General features: G+C 49.5%; 1 protein-coding gene across 1 annotated transcript; it reads right to left on the bottom strand.

The window, feature by feature from the left end:
* Positions 1-30: 30 nt before the first annotated feature.
* On the bottom strand, positions 31-7,477 carry NRGN (neurogranin). Its single transcript, XM_065936490.1, has 4 exons — positions 7,331-7,477; positions 1,496-1,722; positions 1,260-1,277; positions 31-849 (listed from the first exon to the last, which is right to left on the bottom strand). Exons 1-2 carry the CDS (start codon positions 7,343-7,345, stop codon positions 1,501-1,503), a joined length of 237 nt encoding a protein of 78 aa, XP_065792562.1. The 5' UTR covers positions 7,346-7,477; the 3' UTR covers positions 31-849; positions 1,260-1,277; positions 1,496-1,500.
* Positions 7,478-19,232: the final 11,755 nt, after the last annotated feature.

Below are 19,232 nucleotides of genomic sequence, written 5' to 3'. Positions count from 1 at the left end.
AAACTCCCTCCCTTCTGGCACCCTCTGAACACTTGGACATTCCTCTTTATTGTTCACATTCCAACCCGGCACAGTCACATGCACACACGGAGATAAAAACCCTCCCGGCCACAGCCCCAGGAGCCCGTGGGGGCGGGGCCAGCAGGAGCAGGGGCGGGGCCGCGGAAGACTCCTCCTACCGAGCCGCCCCCGGCTCTCGGCGTTCGCGATAACAGGCGGAGAACTGGAGAGGCGGCTCTCGGGGTACGCTGGGGAGGGGGGAGGGTGATTACAGGCAGGCGTGGGGTTGGGGCGTGACAGGGCAACTTCCCTTCTGATCACCGCCAGGGGCATCCGACATCATAAAAACAGCCATCCCCTCTCTCCTCGCCCCGAAGTTCTGGACTAGGCTGGGGCGTGAGCGGCGCAGCAGAGACGCAGGGGTGCTCCCTTTAGCTGCGCGCGGAACTAAAGGATTTCTTTTTTTTTCTTTTTTGGAGTGTTCTTGGGCCACGCTTAGGGCGCCCTCCGCAGTGCGCGAAGGGAAGCACGCGGAGGCTGCGGAGAGAGAGCTGCATGCTGGGTGCGGGGAGAGGTGGGCGAGAAGCTAAAGAAGAAAGATTTGGGCGCGCGAGGATGGGGGGGTCAGGGTGGGGAGGAAGGGCGAACGGGGACCATACTAGACTGGAGAGCTAACTAAAAGGGCACGGCCTTAGCGACTGATGGACGAAGTGTTCCTGGGAGAGGGAGTCTCGGGGAAGCAGAGAGGGCTCCTGAAGCTGGCAGGTTGGTGGAAAGGAGAGGATCACAGACACGGCAGGGAAGTCTCGTCACTGCGAAGGGGACGCGGCATCCATCTGTCTCGGGAAACTGAGCAGAGAGAAGGGGTGAGCACCTGCCCGCTCCCAGTACTTTCTTCTCTCCCCTCCGTCCTGAACCGGGGCACCCAGGGCGGGGAGCATCGGGGACCCCGGATCATCCGGGACTGCCCACCCGGAGTCACTGGGCTGAAATGAGCCCGCGGCCGGAAGGTGTGCGAGCCGCGGGGTGTTTGTGACTCCCGGGCCCGACTGGTGCAGTCCAGTGCGGGTGGCAGGGGTGTCGGTCCAGGGGCGCCCCGTCGCAGCGTCAGGTGTCACCAAGAGTCAGAAAGCCCGCAGGCGCAGGGGCATTTCCCCTGCCTGGGAGGGGGGTGGGGGCGGTCGAAGGGAAGGTGTGGGTCTGGGGCTTTTCTTTCACTCAGGGGTCCCACCTCGCTGCTTCGGAGTCGCATCCATTACCTTCGAAAATGCTCAGTCCTTCGGTCCAGGGCGAGGCAGAATGGAGGATGGAGATAGAAACAGGTGAGCTCGCGAGCCCGCAGCCTCCTCCCCACCGCGCGCCCCCCCACCCCCCACATCGCCAGTTTCCTTGGCTCCCTCCACTCCCTTCTCCATCCCCCAGTGCCCTTAGTCATCCTTGCACCTTCGGAGGAAGGGGCCGGGTGTCGGCAAGGAGAGCCTGCGGCCCGCCTCACCTGGCCTAGTCTCCGCTGGGGCCGCCGCCCGCGCCTCCCCGGGCGCCCCCAGCTCCGCCTGGTCCCCCGGGGCCCGGGCCCTTCCGGCCGCGCTCTCCGCTCTTTATCTTCTTCCTCGCCATGTGGCCCCGGAAACTCGCCTGGATTTTGGCAGCGGCCGCGTTGGCACCCGGATCGTCCAGAGGGATGTCTAGAATGTCGTCGTCCGGCTTGGAGCAGGCGCTCTCCTGGGGGGCGGGGTAGCGGGGGGGGGGGGATGTCTTGTGGGGTGACCCGGCCGAGATCCCCGAGGGGGTGGGATAGGAGGAGAGACTTGGGGGACTGAGGCCAGGATGACGCGGGAGTGGGAAGCGCAGAGGGGCTAAGGCAGGGCCCGCACTGGAGCGGGGGAGGGGATGGTGTGTGTGTGTGCGTGTGTGTCTTGGGCAGCGGCAGACAAAAAGGAAGGTTCGGGGTCAGGTGAACACAGTTGTGTTCCCAACTCAGGAAAAAGAAACGCACAGTAGATGTGCTACAAGACAGCCAGGTGAGTGAGCCAAGGCCCCAGCCAGCAGCCCAGTGAAGGGGGCCGGCTGGCTGTCTGGAGGCTGCACACAATTACTGGAGAAAAGCAAAGGAAACCACGCCGGGACTCCGGGACATGGCTGCCTTTCCCCCATCCTCAGAGGGTGCCTCTGGCTCAGAAGGGTCCCTGCTGAGTCCAGGATTCCCTGGGAGAGGGTTTAGAAGAATCAGCAGGCTGTCCCTTCGCTGAGTAAAATCACCCCAGGGCTCAAAGCTGGGATGAGGGTGGAGATGGGGCTTACCCTGCAGTGGGGTAGCCTCCCCCAACCCAGGGCTAGAGGCCAGAGACTGTTCCCCCATTCACGCTCCATTCTGCACTGCTCCAAACACAGGAGAGAGGGAATGGTCTGCAAGAAGCTACAGAGAAAAGGCTTCACTTCAAAAAAGGACAAAGGAAAGATAAGCAGGAGCAAGAAGCCCTTTCCATGAGGTGCTCAAGAGAAAGAAAAGAATCATGACAATGGTTCCTAATACCATCGAAGCACTGCCCTTGTTCCAGGCGTGGCAACACAAGGTTTTACAGATGTTATTTTATTTAGCCCTGGCAACAATGCTATGACGTACCTTTTACTGTTATCCCAGTTGATCCCTAATCAAACTGAGTTAAGTGCTGAAAACCTACCTGAGGTTGTGCAGGTAGTTATCAGGACTAAAGAGTCAAGCCTTTTTTATATCAGAGTTCAGAGTCTATTTTTAACCCCTGCCTGTGTATATGCTAAGTCACTTTAGTCCTGTCCGACTCTGTGACCCAATGGACCATTGCCCGCCAGGCTCTTCTGTCCATGGGACTCTCCAGGCAAGAATACTGGAGTGGATTGCCCTGCCCTCCTCCAGGGGATCTTCCCGACCCAGGGATCGAACCTGGGTCTCATGTGTCTCCCAGTTCTTTACCACTAGCGCCACCTGGGAAGCCCCTTTTAACTCCTACTCTGCAGATAAGCAAAGGCAGTCAAGAAAATGAACCACGCTCTACCATTTGCTAATTGAGTGGTCTTGGGCAAGTTTTCTAATCTTTTCCTATCTCCATTCCTTCATCTGAAATCAGGTTCCTCTGGGTCATGGGGAAGAATAAACACTGTGATATGCAGAAAGTTTCTGGCACAATCTAGTCACTCGATTAATGGTAGCTATTATGATTCTTTTAAATAATGGTAAGTTGATGCAAGATAGATGTTTCTGTAGGGTGAAGCAGTCATGTAAAAACAATTTCACAGGGAGCAACTGAAAAATAAGAAGACCCAACCCAACAGCTTTGAGGTGAGGTGGGAAGCTTAAGGTTAACTATGGAGTTAAAAGGGCATTTCTCCTTCGAACTGACCCTCTAGCTTCTAGGAATTTGTCTTTTTTTTTTTTTTTTGGCCTGAGGACTTCCACTAGTTTCGCTGTGTTTTTGTTTCTCTGGCAGGAGATGACCAAGGTCTCACGTACTAAGAGTAATTCAGTTCCATTCCTTTCTCTTCCCTCCATCATGCGTCCAGTTCATGGAATTAAGACGAGTGTGAGTGGGACCTCACCAGATCTCACCCCAGGACTTGCATAGGTTTCAATCCCAGATGCCTAAGTCAAGGTTTACAAATGGCTTCCTCTCATCATGGTCCCCAAGGTTGTCTGCATTTTATGGGCTTCAGAGATCTTTGGTTTGTGCTCAAGATGTCCACAGTTGAGTTAAATGTGTGTGAACGATGTTATCAAGGACTGGGGTGGCTGTGGAGGGGCCCAACACACTCTTTTTGTCTTTCCTGGGCCTACCACTCTCTCCCTGACATCTTATTCCCCACTTACAAACAGAAACCACTCTTTTTTGGATCCTCGATTCTCAGAACTCAAACCTTTCTTGGGGATATTCTTAGGGAACGGTGAAAGTTTCTTCTCCAAAGAGGACAGTGATCAAAAACGCATGCCCAGTGCCCTCTCCTGAGCCAGCAGCTGTAGAGGTTGAGCGGAGGAAGGGGTATCTTCCCCCAGACATGCTCAGACCCACCTGCTGTCACCACCCACCCCAGCTGCATCCAGAATGGAACAACAGGCAGAGCCACCCCCAACTCACTGCTCCTCCCCGGAGTCCACTCCCTCTCCCTCCAGCTGAGTTCTCAGGGCAGAGCTGGAGGGACAGTAAAAAGACCTAGGAAGGGTGCCTAGGTTGGTGCCTTCCAAAACCAAGATCTGATGGTGTGTGCCTGAGAGCTCTGCATGAACTAGGGGGCTTCTGGGAGGGGGAGGCGGGCAGTTGTGGGCAAAACACGAGTCATGGCTCTTGGTCCCAAACATCACTTCAGCTCTGAGGGTCTCAATATCTTCAGCCACATCTAGAAGTTGGCCCCAATTAATGCAGTCTCCTTCAGCTCCCCTGTCCTAAAGGTTTTAAGAATTATCCCTGCCTACTGCTTGTCATATGCTGGGCCCTGTGCTAAGCACTTTGCACCCGTTGGTGGTGGTGATGGTTTAGTCAATCAGTCCTGTCCGACTCTTGCAACCCCATGGAGCCCACCAGGCTCCTCTGTCCATGGGATTTCCCAAGCAAGAATACTGGAGTGGGCTGCTGTTTCTCGCTCCAGGGGATCTTCCCGACCCAGGGATTGAACACGCGTCATCCGCATTGCAGGCGGATTCCTTACTGCTGAGCCATCAGGGACGCCCTCATTTAATCTCTATTTTCCAGATCAAGAAACATCCAAGACATTTTGCAAATTACCCAAGGTCACAGAGCCGACAAATAGTGATGGGATTCAGAAACCTGTGTTGTGAACCATTGCCTCAGGGCAGGTAATTATTTCTATGAGCTGGATCAAGTCAACTAGACTAAGTGGAAAAAAAAAAAAGTCCAAAACTGTTTCTTTGCCTTTTTATATTAAGTGATTCAGGAAAAGTCAGATATTTGTGACTATGTAAATTGGCAACTGGTACATCTGAATCAACAGCTCTCGCTCATAAAAAAAAAAAAAAGCAGGGCTGTTTTCTTCTCATTTCTGTTTGAGCCTCCCTACCAAGGAGAAAGAAGGGAGTAAGGGAAGACTAGGTGATGCCCAAACACCAGGTTGGACAGTCAGCAGGGAGGGCCCAGGATGGAAGGTGAAGAGGGGCGGGTTCCCAGCCTCCCAGATGTGCTGTTCACTATGCATGTGCTAGCCTCCTCCCAGCACAGAGCCCAGCCCTGCACAGAATGGAGATGGGTAGGAAGACGCTCAGCCCAGCCCTGCCCCAACCCTCAGCCCTGTCACCTCTTCTTGGCCCCCCTGCTCAGCCTGGCAGAGAGTTGTCGCTTGCTCAGCCCTTTAGCCCTGCACACCTAGGACACGACCTGAAAGGGGGAAGGCGCCTGTGTACAGAATGCACTGGAGGAGGTGACCCAGAATGCGGGGCCACTGGGATAATTGTGTGTTTGCCTCTGCTGTACTATTTGAGTGAGCAGCTTCTTTTTTAGGGGACACTTATTCCAGCCATGCCCACCAGCCCCTCAGTATGGCTTTCTGGGCACTCAGGAGCATGGTCCAAGGCAGACCAGAGTCCACAGGCAGGCACCCGACATCCTACTCTAATTAGTCCTGCAGGTGCCAGTGGGGACAAGTTACTCTCCTTCTCTGGATTTTTGGAGTCTTTGCTCTCGCATTTCTTTCCATTGACCATGCTTCCTGACTTATCGTCCCCACCATTCTTACCATCTGGGCAATATTTCCTCTCCCCCACAGACATAGCCAGAACCCACCATGCATTTATTTTCTCTGTTTTGTAAAACACCACTGTGGGGTGAGCAGCCCAGGAACCTCCATTAAGAGCCCAGTTCTCCTTCACAACCAAAAACTGCTTCCAGGAGAACAACAGAGTGGAAAGGCTGGAAGAAAATATGTTATCAGGGCTTTCTCCAGGGGTGGGATTGTAGATGATTGACATGTTTCTTTTTTTATACTTTTCTTTAGTTAAAAATTTTTTTTTCTGTTATGAGCATATTACCTTTATAATGAAATATTGGAAATATTTATAGGAGAGGTTAAGTTATAGCTGTTGGAATCAGACAAGTCTAGTGTTCCACTTCCACACTTAGAAGCTGTACTTCCATGGGCAAGTCATTTAATCTTTCTAAACCTCACTTTGCACATCTATAAAATGGAAAAATATCCATTTTTGGGTTGTCGTGATGGTTAAATATAAAGTGTTAGGTACGTGGTAAGTATTCACAAATTGACAACAATTCTTTGTATTAATAAGAGCTAAACATCATAACAACCACCACAACCACTTGCCTCTAAGTTCTTTCTGCCTCTTGGTACTCCGACATAGGGAAACCTCACCTCTTCTAAATTGGGCTATTCCTTCCATCCAAACCTACTTTTTCCACTTTTCTAAGCCATACGGTGGAGGGTGGGGAGCAGGCAAAGTCATAACTTCTTGTGTCATTAGCTGGGTTGACCAAATGGCTGAGAATACAAGGACTTTGAAGTCGGACTTTCTCCATATGTAAGGACTAAAAATAAATAAATAAAAGTAACAAGTGAATAAACACAAACATATCGTATACACGCATGATCACCACTCCTCGGGTGTGCCAGGAGCCTGGTCCTGTGCGAGGCGCTTTCATGCCCGCACCTGAACAGCAACCTGCTTTGGCGTCAGGTCTCCTTGTGGGCGCTGACAAATTGCAGACACTTCCTTCCCTCGCCAGCAGGGCTCTCTCGCGGTCACTTCACCCAGCCCCCTCCAGAGCTAGAAAGCGTTGGAGGCCGGGCCAATCCCTCCCCAGGACCACACGGTCTAGGCTTTCCGCTGCCCACCATCAGTACTAAGGTAATCACTATGAATTGACTATCTCACCCGGCGCTGCACAGGACGCCAGGGTCACCAAGGTCATCCTGTCCGCTCACCGACGGCGGCAGTAGTGGGACGGGGATTGGGGCGGGGGCCGAAAGCCAGGGGAAAGGAGTCGCGGTTGCTTCGCTAGGCGACGGTTTCCAGCGTCTCCCTGGGGAAGTTCCACTTCTCATCTAACCTGCAGCTTTCCTGTTGCAGAGCCTTGTCGAGCTCCGGGTCCAACCTAGACTGCTTGGCGGATGGGCGCCCAGACGCCCCCGCGAGTTGGGGAGCATTTTTCCTAGGGCTGCCCAGTCAGGCGGGCGCCTTCCACCACCCACCATTCTCGTCTCAGCAGGCACCCTTATGGCTCCTAGGTCTTCTGCACCCACTTCCATCCCCTCACTCCCCACTCCCCCTCCAGGAGCTTCTCGGTAGCCCTTTCCCCAGACCAAGCTGAGTGCCCGCCCCCCAGGCCCGCTCACTTACGGTGCAGCAGTCCATGTTTGATGTCGGGGGTCCTTGGCCGGGACGGAGGCTGGCGCAGGGGTTCTGCGCGGTGACGGGTGGGGACCCTGGGGCGGTGGCGAGGCAGCCGATCCGCGCCGAACCAACCGCTCAGCTCTCGGGTCCTCTCTCCCGCGCTCCGCTCTGCAGGAGAAAGTATCCTGAGCCCTGCGGAAGAGAAGCCAATCAGGAGAAGCCCTCGGTAGAGTGGGCGGGGGGATTGGAGGCAGGGCCACGCCCCCTCGCGGCTCCCTCCTCCTCGCCCCGCCTCCTGCCGCAACCCGTCTGCCTACTCGTTTCCATCCATTCCTCCTACACACCCCAGCCTCCCAAACTCACCACCAACACCCCCCCGTTGCTGCCGAGGCGGCAGACTGCCAAGCAGATGTATGCCGGCGCACGCAGAAGGAGGACCCCGACATCCCGGGCACAAAAACACTCGCATCTGGGCACAACACTCCTCCCACCCACAGAGAGAAAATCATGCACCCCTCAACCCACACTTCCACAAACTAGCTAGAGTCCTAGATATGGTTCCCTCTACCTTCCCTCCCCCCTCAGGCCTCAAAGAAATAAATGCACCCCTAGGAAGTGCGGTTTAAAGGTGTCGTCATCACTGCGGTGGAATGGGGAAGGTGTGGGTACACAACCCGGTGGTGGGCACACGGAAACACAAAAGTTCACACCAGAGCCCCACACGCCCATATATGATACTCCCCAGGCTCACTGAAACGTGCACTTCGACATGCAGACACAGCCTGCAAAAATAACTACACAGGCCTTGTACGCAGGCTGTGCAGATACACGCAGACTCCCTGTTATGTGCACACACCAGTACACATGTACACAGCAATCACTCTACTGGAAATGTCTGCATTACGTATCTATCCATCCATCCATCCATTCCATCTACATGTCCTGCACTGACAAGGCAAAATCATATATGCACAACACCCATTTGGGGTGTGTGTATACATATATATATTATATATGGGTATACACACCCTTCCTTCTCATTCCCCAAACCACACCTCCCCAACATCTTGTTCCATTGCTTCTGAATAAGAAAAATACTGGCTACGCTCACCCTTGCACCTGGGAGGGGAAGAAAATACTCTCAACCCCAGTGTAGGGAAATATCCAAAGTCATCAGTTCTTTGGGTCCATGGTGGAGGAAGGATGTGGGCTTTGTGAGAGGCTTGGGAACGGAGATATGGGAGGAGGAGCCTCGTGGGAGAACAGCCTGGTGGGGGAACAGCTTGTCAACCTCCCCCAACCGGTCAGGGTACCAGAGCTAGCAGCGTGGCATGCTAGTGAAGAGGTTGGGCCACCTCCGAGAAAACTGGGAGGTCCTTCTCAGCTGAGGTCCCAGAGGAGGGAAGGAAGCAAGGATGCCTGCTCTTCAGGTGTGTGGACTGGAGCCAAGGGGAGGAGGGGGAAAATGCCCTGTGGCTCTGAAACAGAACTGATGTGACCCCACAGCCCCTCGCCTGTCCTAGCACGACTGTTGCATGCTTCCTTCCTACCTGAACATTTGGGCTTTGCTTGCCAAAGGGAAAATGAGTGGGAGGGAAATTCTGGTAGTCACTCAGGTTGGGGACAGGTTTAGCCAGCTTGTCCCCCAAGCTGAGCTGGATGCCGGTTGGGATTCCAGGCCCTGGGGTGTAGGGATGTCTCTCTCAGCAGGTTTGGGACCCACCCACCCTTGTAACTGAAAATCTGTTCCCCAGTCTGTCTCTGACACATCCTTCATCCCCCCCCCCCCCCACCAGATGACAGAAAGTCCTGGGAACTCGGGCCCTTGCCTACATGAGGGCCTCAGATTGTGCCAGTTTCCGTTAGTTTTCAACTCTGGGTTCCAGAGGAGAGAGGGAAGGAGGACCTGGGGGGCACACTGGATATCAGGCCTGGACTCCGTGCTTATCTCTTCCCAAATTAGAGCTGAGGAATTCGGGATTGAGTGAGTTTGCAGTAAAGTCTCCCAAGTTGCTAGGCAACATCACTCTGCAGGCTGCATTGCCTTTGGGCCCTTCTTCCTGCTGGTCAGAGCTGAAGAGGGGGTATCTTACTAATGTACCCCCCTTCAGACCCCTGTACAGGCAGCGCAGCCCTTTCCTCCTCCTGAACACCACCTTTGTGAGGAGGTGAGGGTGTCTCTGAACACCCGCAGGCCCAAGGGACAATGGCTACGCGACTGCGGTTCCACCCGGAAAACAACCATTTCAGCAACAGCCCACTTGAGGCGCCTACGCAGAACTGGCCACAGTGCTTGGCAGGGGGATGGGCAGGCGCCAAGGTGAGGAAAAGGTAGACAGACAGGAAGGCAGAGCCAGGAATAGGAAGGCAGACACCCACAGACTCAAGTATCCAGAGGGGAGCAGCACCACGGATGTCCCCGTGTAATGACACCTCCACGCGCGCACACACACACACACACACACACACACACACACACACACACTGGTCACACATCTGCAGAGACACGTACTGTGGGCTCCTCATCACATGTGCAAATCCAAAGACACGCACAGAAGTGGACCCCTCCACCAGCTCACATCGAGGGCACGCACATCCTCTGGTGAGGGGTTCCTCTTCTGGACTAGGTGACTTAGGCTGTCGGCAAGTTTGGCTGGATGGATCTGTGAGCCTCTGATTCTTGAATCAATGAGAAGGAAAGGAGACAGGAGCAGTGGGAACTGAGGGGTCCCGAGACTTTGAGGACCTGGCGAGATCAGGTGACACTCCCCATAGAGAACTGCCTGGCCTGGGACCAGCCTTTGGAGTGTTATCAGTTAACCCACTGGGCTTGGCCCTGCATTTACCGTCCTCGACTCTTCACATTTCAAAAACTCCCCTGCCTTCACTGACTCCCACTGCTATTAAAGGAGGACTGCAGGCCTAGAAAGGAGAGGAAGTCTGCAAGGGCCTGGTTTGAGGGTGAGCTGGGGCCCGTGGGTGCTGGACTCAGCTGGGAGTAGGGAGGTGGAGGGCACAGAATAGAAGGCAAAGCTGGCAGAGGAGGAGATGGTTCGACACAAGAGAGGATAAAAGATGGATTAGTGGGAAGCCTCTAGGGTCCAGTACAGATCCTTCTTGGGACAGATGGAGGGGGATTTGGAGAGAGCTGGTCCTCGTAAGCAGAGACAAACGCCAAGGCACATGGCAAGCTATTTGCCAAGACTTGTGGCTTCCCCGCCTTGGAGTGGGCACTTTTTGAACATAACATCCTAGCTCTAACCCACAGCGAGACTCCACGATAAGACGAGGGTGGGACGTGGGAGGCTGTGCCTTTGATGAAGCCGAGCTGGGGGCTTCTTAGGTCAGGATTTTGAGTGGAAGGGGTGAGGGTAGCAGGAAATTCAGTTTTCTCAGCAAATATTTCAGCTTTTGCTGTGGTAGTATTTTTAGCGACTTGGTTGGCAGAGGAGGAGCCCGGGTACATTTTTAAAGGGGCCTCTACCAGACTGAAGGTCTCCTCCCACCCTCCCCCCACATGTCAGAAAAGCAAGGAGGAGAAGGCACAAGGGATTCAAATCTAAAAGTCGGTTTTGCTACGCGTTAGGCCACTGCGAAGGCATCTTCACGGGCAGTCATTGTCTGTTTTCATCAACATCTTTCTCAAGAGCATCCTTATCAAGAGTATGTATTTCTCGAACTTCTGCCGTGTGCAGGGTGCTGCTCCAGACAGGATAGAAAAAGCTTACCAGGATACACTTGGTGAGACAGGGAAGGGAGCAAGACTTCCGAGTGAGCGCTGGGCGCTGTGTGTCGTGCTAGCCACACTGTAAATGTGATTTCGTTTAATTCTGGTAACAACTCTGCAAGTTAGGACTTATCTTTCCTATTTTACAGATGAGGATGCGAAGACTTTCAGGGGTTGAAGAATTTACCCACGCTTCCACCGTCATGAAATGCAACAGCCTGGATTTAAAACCCAGAAGAGAATGATAATATTATCCTAAATCTGAATAATGATTTAGAAGGTGTTTCCACAATCATGATTTAATTTGGTGCTTTTGAGAACTGGATGAGGAGGTATTAGTATTTTTAATCCATCTGAGCGGGAAGGGAGCCCTGGAGAGATTCAGGGGCTCGTGTCTTGTTGATACGAGTCTGGTGCACTGCAGGACTAAGACTAAAAGGCAGGAATTCTATTATAGCTTTGAATTCTGTGAGTGTTCACCTCTATGACTCCCAGTGCTTACTGGGCTCGAAAGATGGGTTACAGTGGTTAACAAATCCTGAGCTGCCTCTCTTCTCTTGGCTCTCACAGTCTTACAGATAAAAGTATATATGTATGTGTGTGTATATATATCTATGTGCACATATAGCTTATGATATGTAGATATAGATGTATATAAATATGTATCTACATGTACATGTATGAGATATATTTTTATTTCCTAAAGTAATAAATGATAGATGCCAAATGAATGATGTGGACAGTAAGTGTTAGGAGAATTGAGATGGGGGAGAAATAATTGAAAATTTGGATGATCCAGGAAGGCTTCCTGGAGGAGGATGGTTTGGAGGAAGAATAGGACTCAAAGAACTAAAGGTCCGGGGACTTCCCTGGTGGTCCAGTGGTTAAGACTTCACCTTCCAGTTCGGGGAGTGTGGGTTCAATCCCTGGTCTGAGAGCTAGGATTCTACATGCCTCCTGGCCAAAAAACCAAAACAGAAACAATGTTATAACAAATTCAGTAAAGATATTTTCAAAAAGGAAGTGAATAGGGCTGGAAGTAGGCAGAAGGACATTTCAGGCCTGCACTGCATTTGGTGTCACTTAATGCAGTCTCCCTGTCTAGAAAGACGGTGAGGACAGCAATTCCATCTCCTGCCCCTCACGCAGGGTTCATGTCTAAATCAGTACCCTGACGACACACTGGGGCACCGCCAGGCCTCGAGGTCACGTCAGCGGTGTGCTTTTGCCCGGTCAGCCGCCCGCTGCTCCCCAGAGCTCTAACACACGCCTGCCCCTTGCCCCCGTGCCAGGGGCCTGCCTCCTCCCCGTCCTTGCGCTGTTACTCGGGGTCTCGGTGTAGTTCTGAGTCCTGGGTCGTTTGCTCCTTGTTCCATATTGCTCCAAACATTTCCTTATTCTCTAGCCTTCCATTTCGCTTTCCTCAGTTTGCTTCCCCGCATTTCCCGATGAATAAAAGCCAGCGATAGCCTAGCAACACGTGTACCTGCGGAGCCTCACATCCCACCTGCAAACATTGGACCGACAAAAGTATTCTTATAACAAGCAAACAACCATTCTGATAATATTTTAAACTCCCACACAAACCAAAGAACCACTTCAATTTTGGTCCAGACAATGCCTGTTTTAATTGTTTGTTTGTTTTTATAAAAAGACTTATATGAGATATGGCTTTGACCTTAGTCTGTTTGAAGACCCTTTCTCCTTTTGTGGTTCAGGTGGACAATGGATAAAAGAGATTCCTGAGACTTCCCTGGTAGTCCAGGGTTAAGACTCTGAGCTTCCAAGGCAGGGGGTGTAGGTTCGATCCCTGATCAGGGAACTAAGATCCCGCAAGCCTCATGGCATGGCCAAAAACTTAAAAAAATTTTTTTAAAGTAAAAGAGGTTCCTTGTCCTTTCAGTAATGTGCGTCAGGTGAGATGCAGGCCGTTCTCCCTGCCATTGTCTACCTTAGGGAAGAAGGGGAAACATCCAGGAGATAGAGACTGTTGAAGTCATACAGAATGGGCATCTCTTGGAATGTGTGTGTAGCCAGCATTCCACGTTTAAGTTGCTCCACGCTACACTCTCTAGTCTGAGAGCTTGGGTGGTGTGGTGGTTCATCTGGATCCAGAGGCCATGGATGTCATCCATTTGACATCTAGCCACTATTGCCTTGTATTAATACTTAAAAAAACAAACAAACAAAAAAAAACCTTTTGTGTTACTTTAGAAAAAACCATGCAAAAGTAAACAGAGTTATATTTAAAGGAACTCCAAGTACCCATCACTCACTTTCAATAATTCTCAGGTCATCACCAAATTTACCAATATTCCTCATGACTCCCCCATTATCATTTTATTTATAAATATTCAAGTATATGGGCTCCCCTGGTGACTCAGATGGTAAAGAATCCGCCTGCAATGTGGGAGACCTGGGTTCGATCCCTGAGCTGGGAAGATCACCTGGAGGAGGGCATGGCAACCCACTCCAGTATTCTTGTCTGGAGAATTCCATGGACAGAGGAGCCTGGTGGGCTACAAAGAGTCCATGGGGTCACAAAGAGTTGGACACAACTGTGTGACTAAGCACATATGTCCCTGAAATATCAGTTCAATCAGTTCAGTCACTCAGTTGTTCTGACTCTTTGGGACCCCACGGACTGCAGCACACCAGGCTTCCTTGTCCATCACCAACTCCCGGAGTTCGCTCAAACTCATGTTTATGAGTCAGTGATGCCATCCAACCATCTCATCCTCTGTCGTCCCCTTCTCCTCTTACCTTCAATCTTTCCCAGCATCAGGGTCTTTTCAAATGAGTCAGTTTTTCCCATCAGGTGGCCAAAGTATTGGAGTTTCAGCTTTAGCATCAGTCCTTCCAATGAATATTCAGGACTGATTTCCTTTAGGATGGGCTGGTTGGATCTCCTTGCAGTCCAAGGGACTCTCAAGAGTCTTCTCCAACACCACAGTTCAAAAGCATCAATTCTTCCGCGATCAGCTTTCTTTATAGTAACTCCTGCATCAATCCATGACTACTGGAAAAACCATAGCCTTGACTAGACGAACCTTTGCTAGTAATGGCTCTGCTTTTTAATATGTGGTATAGGTTGTTTTAATATGTTGTCTAGGTTTTCTTCCAAGGAACAGGCGTCTTTTAACTTCATGGCTGCAGTCACCATCTGCAGTGATTTTGGAGTCCAAAAAAATAAAGTCTGTCACTGTTTCCATTGTTTCCCCATCTATTTGCCATGAAGTGATGGGACCAGTTGCCATGATCTTAGTTTTTTGAATGTTGAGTTGTTTTTTTCAAATGTTGAGTTTTAAGCCAGTTTTTTCACTCTCCTCTTTCGCTTTCATCAAGAGGCTCTTTAGTTCTTCTTCACTTTCTGTCATAAGGGCGGTGTCATCTGCATATCTCAGGTTATTGATATTTCTCCCTGCAATCTTGATTCCAGCTTGTGCTTCATCCAGCCCAGCATTTCACATGATGTACTCTGCATATAAGTTAAATAAGCAGGGTGACAATATATAGCCTTGATGTACTCCTTTCCCAATTTGGAACCAGTCTGTTTTTCCGTGTTCAGTTCTAACTGTTGCTTCTTGACCTGCATACAGGTTTCTCAGGAGGCAGGTGGTCTGGTATTCCCATTTTTAAGAATTTTCCACAGTTTGTGGTGATCCACACAGTCAAAGGTTTTTGCATAGTCAATAAAGCAGAAGTAGATGGTTTCCTGGAACTCTCTTGCTTTTTTGATGATCCAACAGATGTTGGCAGTTTGATCTCTGGTTCCACTGGTTTTTCTAAATCCAGCTTGAACATCTTGAAGTTCATGGTTCATGTACTGTTGAAGCCTGGCTTGGAGAATTTTGAGTATTACTTTCCTAGCACGTGAGATGAGTGCAATTGTGTGGTGGTTTGAACATTCTTTGGCATTGCCTTTTTCTGGGACTGGAATGAAAATTGACTTTTTTCAGTCCTGTGGCCACTGCTGAGTTTTCCAAATTTGCTGGCATACTGAGTGAAGCACTTTCACAGCATCATCTTTTAGGATCTGAAATAGCTCAACTGGAATTCCATCACCTCCACTAGCTTTGTTTGTAGTGATGCTTCCTAAGGTCCATTTGACTTCACATTCCAGGATGTCTGGCTCTAGGTGAGTGATCACACCATTGTCATTATCTGGGTCATGAAGATCTTCTTTGTATAGTTCTTCTGTGTATTCTTGCCACCTCTTCTTAATATCTTCTGCTTCTTTTAGGTCCATACCATTTCTGCCCTTTATTAAGCCCATCTTTGCATGAAATGTTCCCTTGGTATCTCTAATTTTCTTGAAGAGATCTCTAGTCTTTCCCATTCTGCTGTTTTCCTCTATTTCTTTGCACTGATCACTGAGGAAGGCTTTCTTATCTCTCCCTATTGTTCTTTGGAACTCTGCATTCAGATGGGTATATCTTTCCTTTTCTCCTTTGCCTTTAGCTTCTCAGAAAAATAGGGACCCTTTAATCCTTATTTTTAAAGAATATGTTCTATAGACTGAAAGCTCCATAAAGAAAGAAAATAGCTTTTTTAACCTCTCTAACCTTATCTTGATGTATGGGACATAGTGGATACTTCATAAATTCTTTTTTTTTGAATGAGTGAAAAAGGGGTGAAAGAATAATATTATCAACATGAAGTAAGGGGTAAAGGAAAGTGCATGTTTCTGTGGTCAGGCATGATCTAGTTTGCAGTGGGCGTAGATTCTGTTGGGAGCTTCCCAGGTGGCTCATGTGTAACCCACCTGCCTGCCAATGCAGGAGACACAGGCTCCATCCCTGGGTTGGGAAGATCCCCTGGAGAAGGAAATGGCAACCCACTCTAGCATTCTTGCCAGGGAAATCCCATGGACAGAGGAGCCTGGAGGGCTATAGTCCATGGAGTTGCAGAGTTGGACACGACTGAAACTCAGCAGACACACACACACATATGATTCTGGTGGAGCCCAGGTATGTCTTCAGCAAGAATGTAGTAGGTGGGCCTTAAATAGGGAGGCGACTCCTCCACTCTCTGAGATTCAGCCTCAGGGTTTCTACTCTGAGCAGCCAAGACTTTTGGATCTGTGTGCCATGGAAGTCCTTGCTGAGATCCCCCCTCCCCTTCCCTTCATGGGAGGAGCGTGGGAGACAGAACATGACCGGGCCTGAGAGCCTGAGAAGGAACTTTGCCTACAACCAGTTTATCTAGTTCCATGTTTCTCTTGCTGTTTTATGGTTTCCTTCCTTTAGCTTGGTGGAGCACTTCAGCTTTGTCTTAGCTATGCAAAAGGACATCAAAGGAAGCAGGACGCACCCCAGGGCTCGAGGTCCAAAGGCCAGCTGGGTGGCAGCATCCGCGAGTAAGAGAGCTTAAGAGGAAATTGGCTGTCAGGGGATCAGAGCCTGACTTTGTGGCCTTGCTGTCCTTTTTTTTTTTTTTTTAAAAAAATCTTTTTGGCCACACCCCTCCACCTGTGGGATCTTAGTTCATTGACCAGGAGTCGAAAACACACCGTCTGCATTGAAAGGCAAAGTTTTAACCATGGGAACGTGAGGGAAGTTTGCTGTCCTTTTTTAATTTGGAGATTTTCTTTCCAGTGATAAGCTTGGAGGGTTTTCTCTTCATTTTAAAAAGCGGGATGTTTCTTTCATCTGGTGGTCTGATGCAGCTGATCCCTATTCCCTTGAACAATTTTCTGTGTTAATAATTTCTGCCTACCAGGCCAAACCAGAGGCTGGTTAGATGGATGAAGATCAGCCTGCCACTGTCATTTATAGGAAAGCAAGGATCTACCTGGTGGCTTTACCCTGTGGCTCAGATGGTAAAGAATTTGCCTGTAATACGGGAGATTCAGGTTTGATCGTTGGGTTGGGAAGGTCCCCTGGAGAAGGGAATGGCAACCCATTCCAATATTCTTGCCTGGAGAATTCCACGGACAGAGGAGCCTGGTGGGCTACAGTCCATGGGGTTGCAAAGAGTCGGACATGACTTAGCAACGAACACTTTCACTTTTCAAGGGCCTACCACGGTCACTTTTGTTGAACCAATTCAGATCAGCCATCTGGCTGGAGATGGTGTTATCAACAATCATTTACTGAATTTTCATACGAGCTTGTGTGAGGACAGTTAGTGTTGGTGGGGAAAGGTTTCTTACCTAGACTTCACAAGGAAGGGAACACGGACAGATTTGTCCTCACAGACTGCCAGCCTATTGGATGGCATATTTGGCCCAGACATAGGAGAACAGATACTAGAATTCAGCCATTGTAGGGTCTAGATGGCAGGCCTTCTAAGAGGAAAAGCTTCCTCAAGGGCTTCCCTGGTGGCTCAGTGGTAACGAGATCGCCTGCCAATGCAGGAGACATTGGTTCGATCCCTAGTCTGAGAAGATCCCACAGGCCATGGAGCAACTAAGCCCGTGCACCCCAGCTATTGAGCCTGTGCTGTAGAGCCGGGGAGCTGCAAATACTTAGCCCACTCCCTGCAACTACTGAAGTCCATGCACCCTAGAGCCATGCTCTGCAACAAGAAAAGCCCCCTCAATGAGAAGCGCACCACAAGCAGAGAGCAGCCCTTGCTCGCCTCAACGGGAGAAAAAGACCTGTGCAGCAGCAAAGACCCGGCACAGCCAAAGATAAATACATTTTTTAAATTATTAAAAAGGAAAAGAAAAAACTTCCTCAAGTGCACCACCCAATATGAAAAGCATGTCACACACCCCTCAGGTTAGATCACGACACAGGAATTTGATCATTTGGTCAAACGCCTTTCCCTATGTAGAGATGACAGAAGTTCTACCCAGAGTAACCCTGACTCTGACTTTGGTGATGTTTCTTCGGTTTGACTTTTTCTTTTTTCCTCTTTTTGGTCGGACTGAAGCACTGGAAAGTAGAGGATTATTAGCTACAAGCTTTTGTTATTCTGCTGTTTGGGTGGAGTGTTTGCATTTAAGGAGGCAAGAACTGATCGTTATTTGGGTTGATATACTTTTGTTATTTTTGCTTTGCCTGCCGTGGGTTCGTGTGTTGGAGTGGAATGAGGGTGGGAGTGCTGGAACATGAGCTGTTTTGAGGCTGGATTGTTAGTGGAAATGTTCCTACTGCTTAGCGGAGAAGGCATGTTAGGTAAAACCACTCTGTCCCTTTGACCCTGAAGTCTTAAGGTATTTACATAGCCTTTTCATCGGTGTTCAGTGTTCACACATGCCTGGGAGACGGAGTCAACAATCTGTACAGTAGACATAATCCTGTAACAGATGTTCCTTGTAAGTGAGGCTATAAAGCTTGGTTCTTTTTTTTTTAAAATTATTTTATTGTGGCTGATTTACAATTTTGTGTTAGCTTCCAGTGTACGGCAAACTGACTCAGTTATATGTATGCACATATATACTTACATATATATACACACATACATATATATATGTATGTGCTTAGTTGCTCAGTTATGTCCGACACAATCTGTTTCATATTTTTTCCAATATAATTTATTACAGGATTTTGAATATAGTTCCCTGTCCTATACAGTAGAACCTTATTGTTTATCCAACCTATATATACTACTTTGCATCTGCTAATCCCAAACTCCCAACCCATCCCTCCCCTGCCAACCTTTCCCTTGGCAACCACAAGTCTCTTCTTTGTCTGTGAGTCTGCTTCTGTCTTGTAGATATGTTCATTTCTGTCAATTTTTAAATTCCACATATATGTGATATCACATGATACTTGTCTTTCTCTTTCTGTCTCACTTCACTCAGTATGATAATCTCCAGGTCCATCCGTGTTGCTGCAGATGGCATTATTTCATTCTTTTTTATAGCTGAGTAGTATTTCATGGCATATATGTGTATATATATTTATACCACTTCTTCTTTAATCATTCATTTGTTGATGGACGTTTAGCTTGCTTACTTATCTTGGCTATTGTGAACCATGTTGCTGTGAACATAGGGCTGCATGTATTTTTTTGAATTATAGTTTTGTCCAGATATAGTCTTAGGAGTGGGATTGCTGTATCATAATGATAACTCTATTTTTAGTTTTTTTTTTTAACAATTTTTTAAACTGTTTATTGAATTTGTTACAATATTGTTTCTGCTTTACATGTTTTTTGTTTGTTTGTTTCTTTGGCCCCAAGGCAAGTGGTATCCTAGACCCCGACCAGAGATCGAACTGGCAACCCCTG

Source organism: Muntiacus reevesi, chromosome 5, assembly GCF_963930625.1.
Source record: "Muntiacus reevesi chromosome 5, mMunRee1.1, whole genome shotgun sequence".
Taxonomy (NCBI): Eukaryota; Metazoa; Chordata; class Mammalia; order Artiodactyla; family Cervidae; genus Muntiacus; species Muntiacus reevesi.
Note: the sequence above shows the minus strand (reverse complement) of the source record. Positions and strands in the feature narration are given on the sequence as shown.